Source organism: Papio anubis, chromosome 11, assembly GCF_008728515.1.
Source record: "Papio anubis isolate 15944 chromosome 11, Panubis1.0, whole genome shotgun sequence".
Lineage (NCBI taxonomy): Eukaryota > Metazoa > Chordata > Mammalia > Primates > Cercopithecidae > Papio > Papio anubis.
The window spans coordinates 36,666,306-36,686,965 of record NC_044986.1 but is presented as its reverse complement, the minus strand read 5'-3'; the positions used below and the strand labels follow the sequence as shown (position 1 = coordinate 36,686,965).

Here is a 20,660-nt window from a genome sequence, read left to right as displayed (position 1 = left end):
GCAGTGTCATATAAAATTAAGAAATGCACAGAGATTATTGTCTGTGGCACTTTTTTCCCCATTTTCTTCCATGAGCACTCTAGACAGAATTAAATCGTTTACTACATCCTTAATTCTCTGTAAACACCCACTAGCATCTCCTGACCTAAATCTCCCAGCTCAGTCTCCTATGTCTTATTATTCCTGCACACTGCTCAGAATTCCAAAATTATGTTCAAAATAATTGTTTTTTTAGTTTTATGAACATTTGATTGTTAAAAGCAAATTTAAGTATCAACAACTGGTAGAGCAGTTCTATCAGTTTGCTTACCAAATAAAATGTCTTTGCAGCTCCTCTCCTGAAGGATGTACACAGAGTCATTGATCTGATGTGTTGTTATAGCAAGCTTCATTATCTGAAAAGAGGACTTCCTCTCCCTAATTTACGTGGAGGAACCACTTTTCATCCACTCTTTGCTTAGGGGACATTAATAAGGTCAATCATAAGACTCCTACAGAAAAGTTCTGTCGCACTTTTCTACTAGTCCCATCCCTTTGTCATAGAGGAATAACTTTAAAGTTTTTATAAAGTTTTAAGAAATTAAGCTTTTGGTTTATAACCTTTAGGGGAGGAATTCGTACCTCAGAATCAGTCTCAGGATAGATTTCAAAAGATGGGAATGCTCTGAAATTGTAAGTTGAGTTTATTTGTTTAAGTACAGGCATGTGATGCCCAGAGAAAGAACTCTTGCTCTGGAATTTGGATATTTTCTTCCCCTTTATGTATTAATATTGATATTTTTAGGTATAATTCTCTTGTAACCATCTCCAAGATAGCCATTAGTACTCTTTAAATTAATACCGAAAATGTTTAGTATCCAGGGATATAATGGACATTTTAATCTGAAGAGAATCTTTTGTTTTAATAAATAATTCAGATGCTTAGATTTGGTCCCTTGTTTCAAAGTATTGTAAATTCTGTGTTTTAAATAATTTGTGTAAAGATTATGTATAGTTAAGTAGAATCAGAGATGGAATAAAAGTAGGCTTTTATGATATGGAATCCATAATAAATTTCATTTTAAGAACAGTAAACCTACAAATGTCATAATGACATTTCTTTTCAGCTTGCTTCGTCACTTGTATTAAAAAGGTTAGATTTGCCTTTTAAGATATACTGTGATGTAACATGTTTTTCTGCAGTTTTATTTTTGATCTGATTTGTTGCTTTTATTTGACTCAGTTGTGCTGTGTTCCCCTGGGTGTGGATATGTTTGTAGATGTGTATTTTAAGTATGTCAAAGAATGAAATCTGTTCAATAAATTTTCACAAGATAGAGAAATTCAAATGGCAGAGATGTATTTCATAAACACTGTCTTGTCTCATGACTGTGTTTTCATTCAATAAAGAGACAAGATTCTGCAGACATTGAGTGCTCAAAGATAGTGGTCTATGGTCCCTGTCCTAATATCTTTGACTCTTCACAGAGCTCTTTATTAATACTACTTAAACACAGAGGCATCTCATAAATTCATAAATTTTATTTTACTTTTTGTATGGAAATTTCCTTTATGTATTACATGTTCTCCAACTATTCAGGGGTGAAAGGGTAAACTAATGTACTAAAACTTGAAATTTATACAATGGGTCATATGGAGATTTATGTAGGGAGAAAAATGGGTCTTAACTGGAAAGTTAAATGACTATTAAGAAAATTCAGTGGATGGAGATATTTAAAAAGCAGTGTATGTATAAAATATTTATTAAAACACTGAGGAACCATTTTCAGTAACTGTAGCAACTTCTGAACCTTACCTGGTTCCATACCTTTATTTTTAAACCACCGGAAATACTTACAGTCTCTATTTATGGAGAGGACATTTCAAGTTATAAATACTGCTTAGTATGACAGAAACATTGTTACTAGTAGAGTGAGCCTCACTAAACCCCAGAAGATGAAATAAATAGCACAACTTTGTGAGCATCTTCTGGTATTATCATCCTTTAGGGGGGAAAAAAACCTGTTCTTAGGAGTCCTATGAGGTTTTGATGATGTATTTGTTTGTTTGTTGTTTATTGTGGAGATTTTAGATTTTAGTTAGTAATTAGAGTCAGTTTTTCTTTAACTTTATAAATTAAACTCTTAATTTGTAAGTTCCTTACAGCTCCAAAATACTGTGGGTAAAGTTATTTGCCTTCTATAGCTAATCTTTAAAAGACTAAAGAAACCTTGGTTTCCTGAGAACTGTCTTGGAAAGCCTCAAAGGTGTCTTGGGAAGCAAAGGTCACAGGTAAAACAGTAAGACCAGGGGAAGAGTTTTAATCGAGGGTCTATCACTAATCCCCTATATAAATTTGTAGTGGCCGCCTACTCTTTTGATCACATTTCCCTTTTTTTTTTTTTTTAAGGACTATTTCATGTTGATTGACTATTTAGTATTCAACTAAATTGAATACACACTTTAGACCAGGCAAGATTAGGTATATAGAGGTACACAGAGGTAAACAAACACATTTTCTTCATTTTATTTTTTTTAAAAGGGCTATTTCATGCTGATTGATTTGATTGACCTGTTTAGTATTCAGCTAAATTGAATACACACTTTAGATCAGGCAAGATTAGGTATTTAGAGGTACACAGAGGTAAACACACACAGTCTCAGCTCTTGAGAAGCTTAGTCTTCCTGATTGACTATTATAGTGTGGTAATTATAGAGGCATGATGATAATATATTTATACAAGTCATTTTCCCTTTCATCTTAACCTCTTTTGCCCTTCAGAGTCTCTCCCAGTGCTAAAAGGTTTTTGAGTTAATGAGTTCTTATGGTCTAAACTTAACACTGACTAGATATTGATAATTTAGATGTTTATTTCATTATTTCCCTATTGTTTTACTAGTTGACAGAGTTTATTTAAAGTATCCTTGGAAAATACGTGGTTTTTCTTAGGTTTTTGAGATTTGACATTTAAACACCTAGCCCAGAGGTTCTGAAATTGTGGTCCCCAGACCAGCGGAATCTAAGAACTTGTTCGAGCGCCAGTTGAGTGCCAACTTGAGCCCACCCTAGAACTACTGAATCAGAAACTCTGGGGAGAGAACCCAACAATCTGTTTTTGCAAGCCATCAAGGTGATTCTGATGAACATTAAAGTGTGAGAATGGTTGCCCTAGCCTAAAATGGATCTGAAAATTAAGTATCTCCTTTTATAATCTTGGTACGCCTTCTGTCTTTAATATAAAGTAAATTCAGCACTCATGAACTCAGTAATGCATTCTTCAAATATTTAGGAGAAGGTGACTGAGGAAAAAAATCTAGGGAAACCTGATGTGACCTATAGGTATGTTAACATGAGAGTAATTATTTCCTAAGAGAAGGGTTTTGGGATTTCTGTGTCAGGTAAGTGATTCTTGCCCAGAAGATATTCTAGTTGTTATCCCTTTATTTAATTTTATAATGTTCAATTATTATATGGGGGAAAATGTTTAGAATTATTTTAATGAAAATTTTATTTTTAAAAATCAACAACTCAAAAGCTTAGAAAATATAAGTCAAAGGGGAGATACTATTTTTAAGATAACTGCATTTTAAGAAAAATAAAATGAAATTTTATGTTTACTTGAAAGCTGTTTTTTTAAGTACATTGTCCCACTTTAAAAGTAAATAAATCTTTATTTACAGACAGTCCCTGGGTCTCCGACCCCAATATTCCCCTAGTGGCCCGTGAGATCATGCAGCGAATGATCCAACAATTTGCTGCTGAATATACCTCAAAAAATAGCTCTACTCAGGACCCCAGCCAGCCCAATAGCACAAAGAACCAAAGCCTGCCGAAAGCATCTCCAGTCACCACCTCTCCCACGGCTGCAACTACTCAGAACCCTGTGCTCAGCAAACTTCTCATGGCTGACCAAGACTCACCTCTGGACCTTACTGTCAGAAAGTCTCAGTCAGAACCTAGCGAACAAGGTATGGTCTGATGTCAAGGTCTCCTCTATCTTATCAGAATACTTTAATTTAGGGAGAAAAAAAAAAGTGTTGGCAAGTAGAGCATCAGCAACAATAATAGCATAAAAACTAATGTGATTTTTAAATTATTTCTTACTATGCAATGATGGAGAAGTACAGCTAAAGTTGTTACAGCCTTATCTGTCAGCAGTTCATGGTCATGATTGATGTACCACTCAGGAAAGTCAGGTGGTTAACAGTTGTCACTAATCTTTCATTTGCTTGATATTTATATAAGCATTTTATATTTTCCATAGTATTTTTATGTTTTTTAAAACTCCTATTGAAAAGTAAGTTTTCCCCTTAACTATAAATTTTCTAGGACGAGCACCTATCTGAGAAATATGCCTCTACTTGTAAGTATAAGTTATATGCTCTGCAAATGAGATCATAAGGAAAAACATGTATTTGAATTTTGAAAAAGAAACTACTAGGGTTACAAATAGAGAAAGCAGCAAAACATACTTTAGGTTGTTAAGTATATTCAATGTTTTATAAATACAGAAACACATACATAAACACACACATCCACTGACTAACTTGAAAGTATTTCCAAAAGGAAATTTGTTGATGAGGACACTAAATGATGAAGTTAAGAAGTTATCAGTTTTGTTTAGCAAATGTTTCTTGAGTCTCTGAAGTTTATTTTCTTCAGTAGATATTCCTGTTGCTTTGTGATCTCATTTTACCTTTAATTTACAAAAATTGAAGCAAGCATTTCAACTCAGCCACTGTTTGAACCACTACAAATTGTAAATTGGTGATGTCTGTACTAATGAGATTTTATTGTCATAGAAATCTTGAGTATACAGAAAGGTTATGAGATTATGTAGATTTATTGGTGAGAAATACATGCTTATTTTGGAAAATACATTTAATTCTTAAATAACCTCTTTGAAATGAATTTTCTTTTGAGTAGTTTTCCTTTGCTTTTATCCTTTTCCTGTGTGGTGAACAGCAAACAAAATATCTGAGTTCTGAGAGATTTATTGACAGGAGACCTCCTCCTTGTTCACATTTCTCATGTACCTTTGGTTATCATATTTACAAAGTTGTATCTTTTTTATTGATGATTGTTTTCCACAAATTGGTAGTTTTCATTAAAGATCTCTTCACTCTAAATATTCCGTCAGAAGCTTCAGGTTTATATTAGGAGAATGACAACATAGAATTATATTTAAACTATTAATGGAGGTTAACATAAAATGATACCACTTAGTCTAATTTAACTGGTTATAACTACTGTTACACTTAAGAGATGATACATTGTATTGACAGCATGCTCTTACAAAGAGGAATTTGAACTACATGATAGCATTATAGTATGTAGACTTCAAATGAAGTAAAAAAATTTTAAATTATATTTCCTTAATGAATGTGTTTTCAACTAAAAAGCACAATATTTTTAGTGGTAGACTTAAAATATATTGCCTGTTTGATTAGACAAATTGACTATTTGACTTGTCTTTAAATAATAGTGTCTTTGGTTGGAAATGTTGTAAGCAGTACATTTGCTACTTAGATGTATAATTGGGTTAGATGTCTAATAGGATAATTGGTTCTATAAGCTTATAATTATATTTTTAGAAATATTAGTGACTCTAAAGGACGAAACTCTTACTTATGAGTGTAGTGATTTTTTGTTTACAAACTCAGTTGCCTGTTTATTTCTAACAGCCTGAAATAAAATGTCCTCCGATACAATTTGTAAGTAGCTTCTACCCTGGGGTAATTTTTAACGTAACTAGATTGTAAGACCCCTCTGCTGGCCAACTGAAAGTCAAAGACATTGTGTATTATCTTATTCTGTTAATTTCGGTCAGAGTGGTAGGTTTAAAATATTTCTTTTCCAGGTATTTCAATAAGGAGAAAAATGTCTTTGAGGGGAAAGAAAGTCTTCTAATTTTATGTATTAACATGAATTTGCGATTTGGTCTAGTTGCAGTAAAAAATGGTTGTACTTCCAGGCTCTCATCAATATCAAGACAGTTTCATTCTTCTTTCTTTCAGCTTTCTTCACCAATTTTTAATGTCTTCTTAATTGAAAAATTCTTACATTCATAAAATCCAGTACTTGAATTTTGAATCTCTGCAATTTTTTTTAAAAGACTGAATACAGGCCGGGCGTGGTGGCTCACGCCTGTAATCCCAGCACTTTGGGAGGCGGATCACCAGGTCAGGAGATCGAGACCATCCTGGCTAACACGGTGAAACCCTGTCTCTACTAAAAATACAAAAAATTAGCCGGGCGTAGTGGCGGGCGCCTGTAGTCCCAGCTACTCGGGAGGCTGACGCGAGAGAATGGCGTGAACCTGGGAAGCGGAGCTTGCAGTGAGCCGAGAGCGCGCCACTGCACTCCAGCCCGGGCGACAGAGCGAGACTCTGTCTCAAAAAAAAAGATTGAATACAAGTATACATTTTTTATAGTGGTCTAGAAAACTGTTAGGACACACCCAAATCATAAATCATTAACTAATTCATCTTACAGTAAGACCATCTTGTTTAGTATATACATGTGCTTTAATGACAAAAACTTACATTTAAAAACAATTTTTAGGCCGGGCGCGGTGGCTCAAGCCTGTAATCCCAGCACTTTGGGAGGCCGAGACGGGCGGATCACGAGGTCAGGAGATCGAGACCATCCTGGCTAACACAGTGAAACCCCGTCTCTACTAAAAAATACAAAAAACTAGCCGGGCGAGGTGGTAGGCGCCTGTAGTCCCAGCTACTCGGGAGGCTGAGGCAGGAGAATGGCGTAAACCCGGGAGGCGGAGCTTGCAGTGAGCTGAGATCCGGCCACTGCACTCCAGCCTGGGCGACAGAGTAAGACTCCGTCTCAAAAAAAAAAAAAAAAAACAAAAACAAAAACAAACAAACAAAAAAAAACAATTTTTATATCTTTTTTAAAATTTTCTATATCCAACTTGTATGTACTTTTGGAGTTTCAGGTAGATTTAGCTCTTGAGGGATTTGGTTCTATAGTTTGTATGCCACTGTGGGACATTAAAAACTTGTATGCTTTGATCAAGGAAAATTTAGAAAATGGAGTCTTAAAAATTCTGGTAACAGCGGACCTCATGCTATGTAAACTGCTATTTCTAGTATTTCACTATATCTTAACATCTTCAGTAATATGTTTTACCTTTTCTTTTTGCCCCATTAATAATATATTTAGCCCTTGAGGATATTAAGTATAACATGCCTTGCTAAATTTATGTTGTTTCAGGATTGAATTGATTTTTATAACTCAAATATATGACTAGCGTATCTGCTTAGTTGAATAAGCCTACTTACTGCTTTTTCATTTTTAGCCTACTCAGTTTACATTTGCTCCTAGCTTTTAATATCCTCAGGTGTTTCTTTGTGTCTCTGCAGACGGTGTACTTGATCTGTCCACTAAGAAAAGTCCATGTGCTGGCAGCACTTCCCTGAGCCACTCTCCAGGCTGCTCCAGTACTCAAGGGAACGGGTAAGGGAGAATATTTGTAGCCTTACACAGTTTCATATAGATAATTCATCAAAGGTTGATGCCAGTCTCCTTTTACATTTTAAAAAATAACCCTTCTAAGTAAGTCATTTATAAATATGGACCATAGATCATGTAAAAATGCAATCTGTGCAAAGTAAAATTGGCTAGTACAGATGAGTTTTTGTCAGTTTAGTACAAATAGTAAATAACCATGAGTATGGCAATTATTTCTTTAGACTTTTTGTTGTGGCATGTTTTGGAGTGTGAAACTCAAGTTAAATAATTCTGAAGTTTAGATATAAAGACATTGTTATGTGTGTTGAAGCCGTTTAATGAAAATTGAGCTCCAATACTTGGTATCTCTAGTGGGATTTGTGTGTATGTGTGTTCATTTTTGTTTCTTTTGGGTTTGATTTTGGTGGTTGATTTAAACTGTACTTTAACTCTGGCAGTTCAGAAAATGTAGTTTTCTGAAAGACTGATTGTAGATGTTGATGCATAACCATCTTAGGCTACCAAGACATTATTACTTGCTCAGTTTTGATAATGCTTAGGAGACTAAAGTAAATTCTCTGACTCCCTGATTTTATAGTATAAGAACTGTCTTCTCCCTGTGTGTATCTAATAACCAACTAGAAAAGTCAGATAGTAATAAAGACATTCAGATACCATGTTGAAAAGCATTTCTATAAAACTGTGTGACAAAAAATCAACTTTATCTAGATACGAAAAATAACTTGGTAAGTTTAAATTAGTTAATACTTAGTCTTATTTAACTTTCAGATTATCAATGTGGGGAAGTTACTTAGATATTAAAGGAACAAGTGGATGCTAAGTGGACTAACCTCTTCCAACTTACTGTTAACTACCTTCAAATAGAAGGATTCCTTTACAGACTTCTAAAATCTCCCTTTCTCTAAAATTCCAAAACTTTTCATTTCCAGAAAGTACTAATTTAGTCCATTATGCATAGTTTACTAATCTTTTTCTTAACTCTTTCTTTTCACTATGGTTTATACTAGATAGAAGTCAGCATGTTCCCAAATCTTTGGGTTCTATTTATATATCAAAAGGTACTTGAGCCGAGTGTGGTGGCTCACGCCTGTTATCCCAACACTTTGGGAGGCTGAAGTGGGCAGATCACCTGAGGTCAGGAGTTCGAGACCAGCCTGGGCAATATGGCAAAACCCCGTCTCTACTAAAAATGGAAAAATTGGCCAGGCGTGGTGGTGTGCACCTGTAGTCCCAGCTACTCAGGAGGCTGAATTGGGAGGATTGCTTGAGCCCAGAAGGTCACAGCTGCAGTGAGCCATGATCACAGCACTGCACTCAAACCTGGCTGACAGAGCGAGACCCTGTCGCCAAAAAAAAAAAAACCTCGAGTTGTGTAATTTAAGGACACATGTAAAAGTCCATGTGCAGTTTGCATAAACACATCCTTTGCTTAAGATTCACTGTAAACTTGGCTACCAGGTTCATGTATTATATGGCTGAAGTTGCTGTTTTTGTCCCTCTGAATGGAAAGTGTTTTCTACTGGTTTTATGGAAGAAAAATGCACCAATAGGATTGCCCATCTTTTAGTTGAATATTCAGTGTTATCCTAATTGTGTTACTGATGATAGTAGTCCCCATACAGTTTTGTAGAACATAACTGGTTTATCATTTCTGAGAAGCCCTCTTTTATGCCTAGTTAATGTAATCACCCCCTTGGGCGTGTTTTGCCACATGTCAGTCTTAATATTGATAATCTTTCCCTATTGTGAAAGTCAAAACCTTATGAATTAACTTTGTCTAAATAATTGACTTTTTAAACATTATTTGAAAGCCGTCCATTTGAAATTTCAAAATAGGTGTTGGTATTTCAAGAAGGGAGGTTTTTTTTAAAGCCAGAGAAAACTGCTAAAAACTTGTTTATATCCCTCTGACAGTAATTACCTTGAGTAGAACTTAAGGGGTAAATAAAGAGTAATTTCTTTTAAGCTTGGATTATTTCAAATGGAAAATCATGATACTCATGTATCTGCAACTAGTAGTGTTTTAAAATGAAGACATGTGGTAAGTTATAATGCAGTGGGTCTTTTGGTTTGGTTTGTTGGGGAGTTTTTTTTTTTTCTCCTTTGGGGCTGTTAGTCATATATACATATTTTTCCCCCCCAAGCAAAATAAGCAATATTATTTGGAATTGTTTGATTTTTGATGATGAATATCAACTTGTTTGTGGGATAAATGAGCAATTATCTATGGGTTCCAGTAATGTATATGGTTTCAGTTTTAAAACTAGTTGTCATGAATGTTGAATATATTGAATTAAAATAACTAATTTGGCTTACTCTTTTATTACTGTACTTGTTTAGTGGTAACGTCACATTGGCAACACAATTCTGTGTAGATCTATGGAGAGTGATGATTACTTTGTAATTAATAATTAAGATGCTATTTTCAGACAGTTGCGCGAAACTTTTTCTCCGAAAATTTGTGAACCCAACCAGAGACCAGCTGACAGGTTTAATTTTTCTTTGCCCAAAAAGCTCCTGATTTTTTTTCTTTTTCCTTTTTCCTTTTTTGTGAACAAGTTTTAAAACTAACTGCCGAGACCATTTTTTTTTTAATTTTAGAGAAAAATAAATAAATAACACAAAGTGATGTTACCCAAGCAAGGCCTTCTAATAAAGGAGTGGTCCCCTCACCCATCCCTCCCTACCTGTGCAAGTCCTGCTCACATCAGTTTCCTTCCATCCAATTAGGCGACCTGGGAGACCCAGCCAGTACCGCCCAGACGGACTTCGGAGTGGTGATGGGGTACCTCCAAGAAGCTTACAGGATGGAACCAGGGAAGGTTTTGGACACTCCACATCACTCAAAGTTCCACTGGCTCGATCCCTGCAGATTAGTGAAGAACTACTGAGCAGAAACCAATTGTCCACAGCTGCCAGCCTTGGGCCATCTGGATTACAGAATCATGGACAACACTTAATATTATCCAGGGAAGCCTCTTGGGCAAAACCACATTACGAGTTCAACCTCAGCCGTATGAAGTTTAGGGGAAATGGTGCACTCAGCAACATCAGTGACCTTCCTTTTCTTGCAGAAAACTCTGCTTTTCCAAAAATGGCACTTCAAGCAAAACAAGATGGAAAAAAGGATGTGAGCCATTCATCTCCTGTAGATTTAAAGATACCACAAGTTCGAGGAATGGATCTTTCTTGGGAGTCTCGCACTGGTGATCAGTACAGCTATAGCTCTTTGGTAATGGGTTCACAAACGGAGAGCGCGCTTAGTAAAAAATTAAGGGCTATTCTTCCAAAACAAAATAGAAAAAGCATGTTAGATGCTGGACCCGATTCTTGGGGCTCAGATGCTGAGCAGTCTACCTCTGGACAGCCATATCCCACATCGGATCAAGAAGGAGACCCTGGCTCCAAGCAGCCTCGGAAGAAAAGAGGGCGTTACAGACAGTACAACAGTGAGATACTGGAGGAAGCAATCTCAGTGGTTATGAGTGGAAAAATGAGTGTTTCCAAAGCTCAGAGTATTTATGGGATTCCCCACAGTACACTGGAGTACAAAGTAAAGGAGAGGCTGGGCACTTTGAAAAACCCTCCAAAGAAAAAGATGAAATTAATGAGGTCGGAGGGGCCAGATGTTTCTGTAAAAATTGAATTAGATCCCCAGGGAGAGGCAGCACAAAGTGCAAATGAATCAAAAAACGAGTAGGAATACTGTAGAGTGCCAATTACTGTACAAACTGGGTGAGCACTACTGCATCATTGTTCAGCTATCATTGCTTGCACGTAATTTCATTTACTGTGACACTTGTTTCTTTGCAGATTTTGCATTGACTTGTGTGTACAGAGATGAAATGTGCATTCTGAATGTTGCATATTTTAAATTTTTCATGTGCAGTATGGCTCGGAATATGTTTGGCCTTTTGCATGTTTCTCTACAAAAGAGAATTGAGTTACCTCACAGAGAACAGATACATGGAAGTGGACTCCTTGCCTGTAGAGCCTGCATGCTTTTTTGTTTTGTTTTGTTTTTTTGTTTTTTCTTAAGTTATATTTGTTTTTACTTTTTAAAAAAGAAGAGGAAAAAAAGCCCCCTTTTAGAAACTACGTCTGTCATACTGGGAGCTTTATCACTGCAAATTGGAAAGCCATCTTGTAATACAAAATTACTCACATTTTTCATCTACGATTCAACTAATTGAAGGATTAAACTAAAGAAAAAACTAAGAAGAACAATGAACCTTTGAATTTGAGAAATTTGGTTATTCACTGACATAATTATTGGGTCATTTATAGTTACACTTTATAATTTTCTTCTCACTATTAAATTTACTTAACAAATTAGCAAGCTATTAGTGCTCACCCAGAGGGGAAGGCGGTGGAAAATGTGCACACACTACCTTCAGAAATGCTTCAGTTAATTACTTTGAACACTACCTTTGCTGTAATTTCATTTGAGATTTTCTAAGGGTAGAATTTGGTCTCACCAACAAGTGAGGATATAGCCTTATCTCATGGAGGACGAGCTCCGTATTTACTCAGGAGCAGTCAGGGTACATTACATAAAACAATGGAGGATGCCTCATTTTAGCAAACTAGGTTTCTTTGTAATCTTCAGTCCTTTTACAGAATTGATGTGCTAACTGACTGAGTATCGTTGAAGCAACTAAATTAAGATATTCAAGATCTGTTTATTGGGGATGGGAGAAATAGGGAAAGAAATGTATGTAACTAATTATGATATTGCAAAAGTGATACTTAGATTTTACAGCCTCAGTAGTCTGCCCAGTATCCACGTTAATGAAGGATCCATGTTTGTAGTGAGAGAAAAAAAACAACCCCAAGGTAACCTGATAAGATTTAGGATGCATATCAGTTCTAACAATAATTCAATCAGAAGTCAAACTCATTGGAATTCCTTTTTTAACTGATCCAAATACTAGTAGAAGGGTGGGAGAGGTTTTTTTTTTGTTTGTTTTTGTTTTTTTTTAATTTTGTTGGTTAGAATTGTTTTCTCTTTTTTTGGCATCCTACATAATACCCCCTTCTTGACTTTTTCTGATAATTAGCTGATATTCGTGGTTGTTTAGCACACAGTTCAGGACCTTTGAGATCATGTTTGTATAAGCACTCCTTGAAGAATATCTAAGCTTTTTTTGAGATGGGCTTTTAAAATGAAAGTAAGGAAAGTTTATTTTCTGTGGTTTTTGCAAGAATAAGCAAAGCCCATGGAATTTAATTTTTCATTGTGATCAGATTACTATTTGTGCAAAACAAAATCCACACCACATATACTGTATATTCTAATCTGCTGAGAAAGGTGGTCAGGCCCTTCTAAATGCTTAACCAAAAACAAACATTGGAGTTTCAGTATTTAAAATAAAATTAAACTTGGAGCGTTGGTTAGATGTTGATTTCAGATGGATACTAACAGTTTGAGGGGAGGTCCAGATATTTCCAAGGCATAAATTCTTGCCTGGAAACTTTGGAGCAACTAATTAAATTAGGTTAAGTTTTCCCTCAACACACCTTTGTGTGTTCAAAGGTTAGGCACACCATTGCTGTTATTAAAATACATGTACTGCTCATTCTTGACATAGCTTGGGTGTGGGTTCCTCTTGATTTGGTTATTTTGTGTAGCAGTTTAATCAGTGGATAACTGAGCCTGTTTCCCCTTCGATTTCTAGACTTCTTAACAGAAAAAACAGTTTGGGTTCAGTAGCATTTTATGATTCTACAATATTTTGTCACCTAGCTGGAAGTTGCAATAAAAATTCCTTTTGAAATGTATGGTTTTCATCTGCAATTGAAGGAAATCTTAGAAAGTTTGCTGAAAGCAAAGGACTAAGCTTATGAAGGAACGCCTCCTTTGTTACACACTTAAGAATTTGTCAGCACACAATTAATTGCAGCCATAGTACCTTTTTGTGTAATGTTTGGGATATTCAGTAGCCCAGGATTGCTGCAAAAAGGTTCTTTGAGAAAATTAATTTGTGCTTGCTTTTATCCCCTCTCAGAAAGACATCACTAAAGGCCCATTAAAAATCTGGCCCTAAAAGTTCAACTTTTGTAGAGTTTACTGTTCAGAGAGGTTTAATCCTATGTGGTAGTCTATATAAGTGATGTATGAGTTGAGTTATGTAAATTTTGTCATTGTAGTGTACATGGAGTGATCATTTTACTAACATAAATATTTTCTATGTGTGTTTCAGTGGATGACAATCGAGCAGCAGAAGAATGGTGTGCCTACCCTTTAATGCTGCAGTTTAAATAAGAGAACTTGTATTGTGTCATTTCAGATTGTAGGCTGAGAGTTGTAAATAGTGAAAATTTGAGTACTTCTATTATTTGTTTTGGTTAGAAAGTGAATTTAAAAAACAAACCAAACTCTAAACTTTCTCAGATTAAAAGTCCTGAGACCTGAAGATTGTAATATTCATGTCTGTGAAGCTTTTAAACATTACACTTGAGATCAGTCATGACTTGATATTCAGGTAAATTTTCTTTTCCAAGAAGCTTTTGAATAAGCATATTTCCTCCAAAGGTCTCTCTCTTTCTCTCTCTTTTTTTGAGTGTAGATTATTTTAAAGCACTAATTGCATTACATTGGTAACTGCAATATAAAATAGCCATTATTGTTTTGTGAAGCATGGTTGAAATTAGCTAGTGGTCCCTTTTAAATTTCATGAGCCTCTCAAAAAAGAAAAACTTAAAAAAAAAAAACAAAAAGCTGCTGGAATATTTCGAAAGATATATATTTTACCTTATTATAGGTTTTGTAAAGTTAGTTTGTAATATTCAGGTGCACTTTTAATGTTAAATTTTGTGTTCAGAGTTCCATTATACCATGTATTTCTCGGAGGTGGCTCATCACACGGCTGACTGGCAGTCTTGGTGCCGCAGTGATTCCTTAATATTTGATTTATATCTTGATTCGCCACTATTCTGTATTGGCACTTTCAGTGTAGATATTCTGGTTTGGGGATGTCCTCACAAATGTGTAATAGAGATTGGTCTATTAGCACGCTTAATTTCTGCTAATCAGAGTTTTGCATGGCCCAAACAACAGTTGACCATTTTTATGGTATGGGAAAGTGTAGTTCACAACTGTCTTTGTCATGAAAGCTATTTTTCCTCACATTTTCCAGTAGGCAGATAACATTACTTAAATTATTAATATATAACACTCTTGGAACTATTGATAGGAAATAATGTATTTAAAATAATTTTTTGCATTTTCAGAGAACCTTGATATTATAGGGTAGATACGCTATGGCACTATAAAATCAAAAACACTAATTCTGTGCAAGGATATCTAGTTGGTATTTTTATTTTTAGCTTTCTCATTTCTGAGACAGCGTGGTCATCCAGCTTGACAGTAATGTAGTATATTACTTTGGTCAGTGGGCTTATAAGTGACTCTGAATTATGTTTGTGATGAGCTCTACACTTTTTTTCTGTTCCCCAAATACCATGAAGGACAAGGTCACTCTTTCAGGAAAAATAATTTATATTTGTGTATAATACTTTTTAATATTAAGTTTGTTGTTCTGAAGTTTAGATGTTGCTTGATAAACCTTTGCTGCAGCAGATCATGAATATGAGTAAGGCTTTGTGTGATAATAGGGGTCCTTATGTGAAGTTAATTACTGTTCAGTTCTGGTGAGCAAGCTCAACAAGTGTGAAGTGTGTATTAGCTTTATTTGGTACACTTTTACTTTACGATATTGAAGTGCTTTTAGAACTCTGGTTATCTTATATAAACCATTACCTCAACCAATTGGCATTTCTTTTCCCCAACATTTATCTTAGCTATAGTATGAGCTATGTGGGATCAGATGGTAAAAACTATAAAAGGCACAATGAGAAGTTTAGTTCCCAAGTTTCGGAGAGAACTCTAAATTAGACTAAAAACAACTACCTGTTAACACCAGTATCATAACTACCTTCTGTCATTAGGCAGTACATAGCAACCTTTGAGCTGCTAGTGAGCTATCTGTTCTCCCTCTACCCCCAAGTAAGCACACAGTGCCAGGCCTGGTTCTAAGCCTTTGTGATTCTCTTACATCTCATTGACCCATAATAGTGAAGCATGGATTCATTTCTTTTCATAAAACAAATTGAGTCAGCTCGATGTCAGAAGCTGAAAATATTTTGAGTAGTTATAGCAGTTATATGACAGATTGGCATCATTTTCTTTAACAGCTTTTATCTTTGTAGATTTCCTTTTGAGACCATGTATTTTTGCTTTTATAATTCTTTCATTAAATTGAGGTTGTTTTCATATTAACCAGTCTTTTCTGTGTATTCAGGTTGCTGTCATTGGTGATAGAATATGGCAATAGACAGAATTGTGCTCCACTTTATGTTTTATAGGAGATATTGAAAGTTATACGCTAAATTTTGGCCTTCTTGAAGATATCAAAGATTGTTTTCCTTGTTACCTTTAATTAGAATTTGGTCTTCATTAATGCTTTGGTCAGGCTAGTATTACTAAAAACTTGATGGCTTCAGCAGAACAGCCCATTTAGGAGACTATTAAGCTATCTAGGAATTTTTTAAAGAAAATTAGTTGCTTTCAAAATCTGGAAAGGAAAAACATATAATTGTGGTACAAAGAAGACAGAACTCCAGGCTCTTTCTTCTTAGTTTATTTTGGTTTAATTCTGTACTGGAGACTTGAATAGCATTTGTGAACATGGTGATGGAAAGAAAAATAGAGGACATTATTTGCGTATCCTCATTCCTGAATAATCTTGCAGTCACCTTTTAAAGAAGCAGACGTTAGCCCTGTAACACAACACTGTAGCTATAAGCCCTAAGTGTTCGGAAGGAGATTGGGGTGGGGAGGGTGGAGTAGGATGGAAAAAGCATGTAGACTTCTGAGAAGAGGCTAAAAATTCTGCCCTGTAATACTAAAAGTGAGTCACAAGATAATGTGGTGAAGTTAGGCCATCTTGATTTGATAGAAAAATCTTGTAGATTGTTTAAAAATGAGAATCGAGGCTAATTAATGTTGATTTGACAATAGAGCATGAGCTAATTCTGCAGCTGTTTGGGGGGTAATTTTACGGTTTCCAGTTCATTTAGAGCTGTATCAAGAAAAGCTAAAAAGCAAGCACTTTTAGTTAATCATAGATTTATTGGATGTAGCAAATATTATTATAATATTTAATCTCTATTATTTGAATGTGGAAATGAACTTTTTACCCCATCTTGAACTGTCATTGAACATGCTCAAGATGATCAACACTGGAAATGACCCTACACACATACCAAAAAAATCTAAAGCAGTAAGACATATTTGAAGATCCATACCTCTTAAACTTTTTAGATTTGTCTTGGGAAAGAATTTATGAACCTGTAACCAGTATTAGTGCAGTCTTGGGTTCCTTGTTCTGCATAATTGCACCCTTTCTCAGGTATGTCCTGACAACATAAATTTTAAAATAATCTCTTTAGAGATTAGATTCTCAGTGGATAGTGTGTAAGGGGACTAGGGGTGGGGGGCTGGGGGTAGTTGGACACAGGACACTGACACAGTAGAGCAGGGATTTTTAACAGTCAGTAGCCAAATAGAATTTCAATCTACAATATTTTTACCCCCTCAGAATGAGCGAAACAACTTCTATTATTTGGTATGCCCGGTGCTACACTCCTAAAAGTCTTTTTTTTCATCCAGGTGGCTTTTTTTATTTTTCCTGCTTGGTGGTGGAAGGTTATATAGTAAACTTCACTGTCACTAGGAAAGCACTTGTCCAAAATGTTTAAAGTACTAGAAAAGGGATAATTCAGCACTTTTTCTGTTACAACACTAAAGTCTTAATTTATCTTCAGAGTCTTAGGTACTGTAAGTTTTAGGATGATTATTTAGAAATATAAAACATACTACATAATATGGGGTCAGATCACATTTATATAAATCTTATTTTAAAAAAAGACAATAACATTTTGTACCTTTCTAGCAATTCCAAGTGATTGCCTCATTTTCTCTTATTAAGCATTTCAAGCTTAAGAATTTGGAATTTGAGAGAAGGTGAGGAGGAAGATTCCCCAAAATAAAAATTTGTTTCAGACCATTTTAGAAAAATAAATCACTAGGAAAATGGGTAGGGATTCTCTCCCCCTTTAAGTCTTCAGGGAATGAGCAGTATTTAGAATCTTTGGCTGAAATTCAAGCCTTTTTACTTTGTAAATTTTTAATATTAATTCACTGACATGCTTTTTACACCAGAGGACTGAAAATGGATCTTAATGTTTTTAAGTTGTGGAAGGGTATATTTCTAAAACGAGGGGGGGATGATTAACTAGGTTAGTATTACCAGCATTAGTAACTTTAAGGAATTTTAGTATGTAATAGCAAAGTGTTTGATTAAAAGTCTAATCCTATATTGCTAGTCGAAATTAGTTACATTCTGATCTAGGAATGATAATAGTCATTGGATATTGATATGCCGTGCTGTCAGAAAACCAGACTAAGATAGAAACCTTTATCTGATTCCCACATGTTGCTTGTTCTGATGGGATGTATACTTTACAGCAGCTTATTGCTGCTTTGAAAAAAAATGTATAAACTATACATTTGGAGTGTTTGCATATAATTCTTTATAACCTCCACTTAAAGCTGTCAGACATTGGTATTTTATCAGTCCATACTGTTTAATAAAACTAATGTTCTTAGGAATCCAGCTTGTACACACTGTTTAAAAACCCTCAGGGACAGTTTACACACTCTTCTCACTCAATTCAGGTACTTTGATGCTATTCTTAAACCTAACAGTGACTTGTATTTTTCTGTTTTGCTTTTATTTCAACGTGCTGGTAGCACATCTGATGAATGTCAACTTTAAAAACTCAGTTCAGGTATCCAGGTATAACTCAGCCAAACAGATTTTAAAGCTGCATATAACTCTCCAGCACATGGTGCCTCACACTCTTATAGTGGCATTCTATATATTCAGTTATTACTACTGAGCAGATAATATGGGGGTTCCTGTTAACAGTGTATTTTTTTTTTAAAGTACATAAATGTATAGCCAGCACACTACACACACACACACACACACACACACACACACAGTTAAACTATGTATTTTTAAATGCCACTAATAGCCAGCACAACTAAAACAAAAGACATTCCTAACTGCTCTGTAAGCTGTTAACAGATGCAGTTCCTTCTTGATGTGGCTCTTGCTTCTTCACGATAACTACTACTAAATTCAAGCACTGGTCCTTGGGTGTCTGACCTCTACATTCTAGTTTATGCAATGTCTTTAGAGAATTTTGTGCACTGGCCACTGTGATGGAACCATTGGGCCAGGAGTGCTTTGAGTTTATCAGTAGTGATTCTGCCAAAGTTGGTGTTGTAACATGAGTATGTAAAATGTCAAAAAAAATTAGCAGAGGTCTAGGTCTGCATATCAGCAGACAGTTTTGTCAGTGTATTTTGTAGCCTTGAAGTTCTCAGTGACAAGTTTTTTTGATGCGAAGTTCTAATTCCAGTGTTTTAGTCCTTTGCATCTTTAACGTTAAGACTTGTCTCTTAAAATCGCTTTTGTTTTCTGCAGTACTATCTGTGGTTAACAAAATAGATTATTCCTCTGCTTTAATATTTGATATCTTACATCTAAAATAAATTCTCTCCACATATAAAACCCATAGTCTTTGGAGATATGGAAAATGGCATCTTTCAGATTTCTAGAAGTTCAAGTGTCATACAACTAAACAGGAACCCCCTTTACTCTTATGGACCTCATTTCAATATACTGTTTACAGTTTGATGGAATTGTATAATTTAATATTTCTCTTGTACTGTAGTTTATATTTATTTACAGATTTTTTTTGTACTGTGTGATTTGAACTTTTTGTTCCTCGCTATGATCAATGTTTATATAGTAGAGCACTTATGATCACAAATTAAGTTTTTTGGTTTGATTGCACTACATTAAATTTTTTAATGCAGTTCTGATTTTTGACTGGACTAAAACTGTGTCTTAATGTATGTGATGAGTACTTAAAATTTTAATCCATGTGGTCCCCCCTCTTTTTTTTTTTTTTTTTTTTTGCATTGTACGTCAAAAGCGCTAGTTCTTTCGTGCATGTGTAAGATTTAATGGTTCCATTGTATAATTTGACCATGACATTTTGGAGAAACATTCCCAGCTGTAATGTTGTGTATGGTAGTTCTCACTGGATGCTAGACTTTGCAAAACCACTATTCTTCTAATAAATTTTGTTGTGAAAAACTGTTTCTAAAGCTTGGTTTCTACTTCCTAAGATTTTAGTGCTTTTTGAAAACAATTCACAAAATGGGTAAGAGTTGGATTGTACTCCAACTCTAAATACACATGGTAATCAAAGTTAGTGATTTTTTGTGATAAATTCTTTCTAGATGAAATCTCTTAAAGTTGCTGCTATGAGATTCTGCTTTCATAATTCAGGTGCAATACTGCCTTGTAACAGTGTCTTTACTCATTTGATACCTTGGCACTCAGATTACCTCAGTTTTCTTTGAGGTAATGAATCCAAATGAATAATTGGATTATTCATTTTAAAAAATGTATTCAACTAAACAAGATACAGTGATGTTTTCATAATACCTTCTGTCTTGAGTGAGTTTTGTATAATTTTCTTAAGAGTATAAAACTTAATGCCAGGATTCCTTATCAGAAAATAATAGTGACTATTTTTTGTTTGCTGTTTTCTTGAGGCATACGTATGAAAGCAACATTGTCAGTCAATTAAGGTTATATGGTAGTTCTCATTCTTGGCAGGATGCTGATAATTCCTTTTACCAGAACACATAAAGAACAGGTATATGTTGGTCAACATTTAAATTTTTTTTTTTTTTTTTTGAAACAGAGTCTCACTCTGTCACCCGGGCTGGAATGCAGTGGCCCAATCTCAGCTCACTGCAAGCTCCACTTCCCGGATTCACATGATTCTCCTGCCTCAGCCTCCCGAGTAGCTGGGACTACAGGCGCCCTCCACCATGCCCAGCTAATTTTTCAATATTTTTAGTAGAGATGGGGTTTCACCACTTAGCCAGGATGGTCTGGATCTCATGACCTCGTGATCCACCCGCCTTGGCCTCCCAAAGTGCTGGGATTACAGATGTGAGCCACCGCGCCCGGCCTTAAATTGTTTTTAGAAATTATAAAGAAGCTTTGCATTATAAAGTGGTGCCTTTTCTAAAGTG

At 35.2% G+C, this 20,660-nt stretch overlaps 1 protein-coding gene across 12 annotated transcripts in view; it reads left to right on the top strand.

Moving 5' to 3' along the window:
• The window catches only part of LCOR (ligand dependent nuclear receptor corepressor), a 165,747-nt gene that overhangs the window by 113,577 nt on the left and 31,510 nt on the right, over nt 1–20,660 (top strand). For 9 of the 12 annotated variants that reach the window (XM_031652141.1, XM_031652140.1, XM_031652144.1 and 6 more), the window contains 2 exons: nt 3,661–3,948; nt 7,363–7,456. In XM_031652141.1, the coding sequence (XP_031508001.1) occupies nt 3,711–3,948; nt 7,363–7,456 (332 nt within the window). In that variant the 5' untranslated portion in view covers nt 3,661–3,710. Of the gene's footprint in view, nt 1–3,660; nt 3,949–7,362; nt 7,457–10,201; nt 19,713–20,660 lie in introns of those variants that run through there. The other 3 variants (XM_031652149.1, XM_031652150.1, XM_031652148.1) reach the window with 1 other exon arrangement.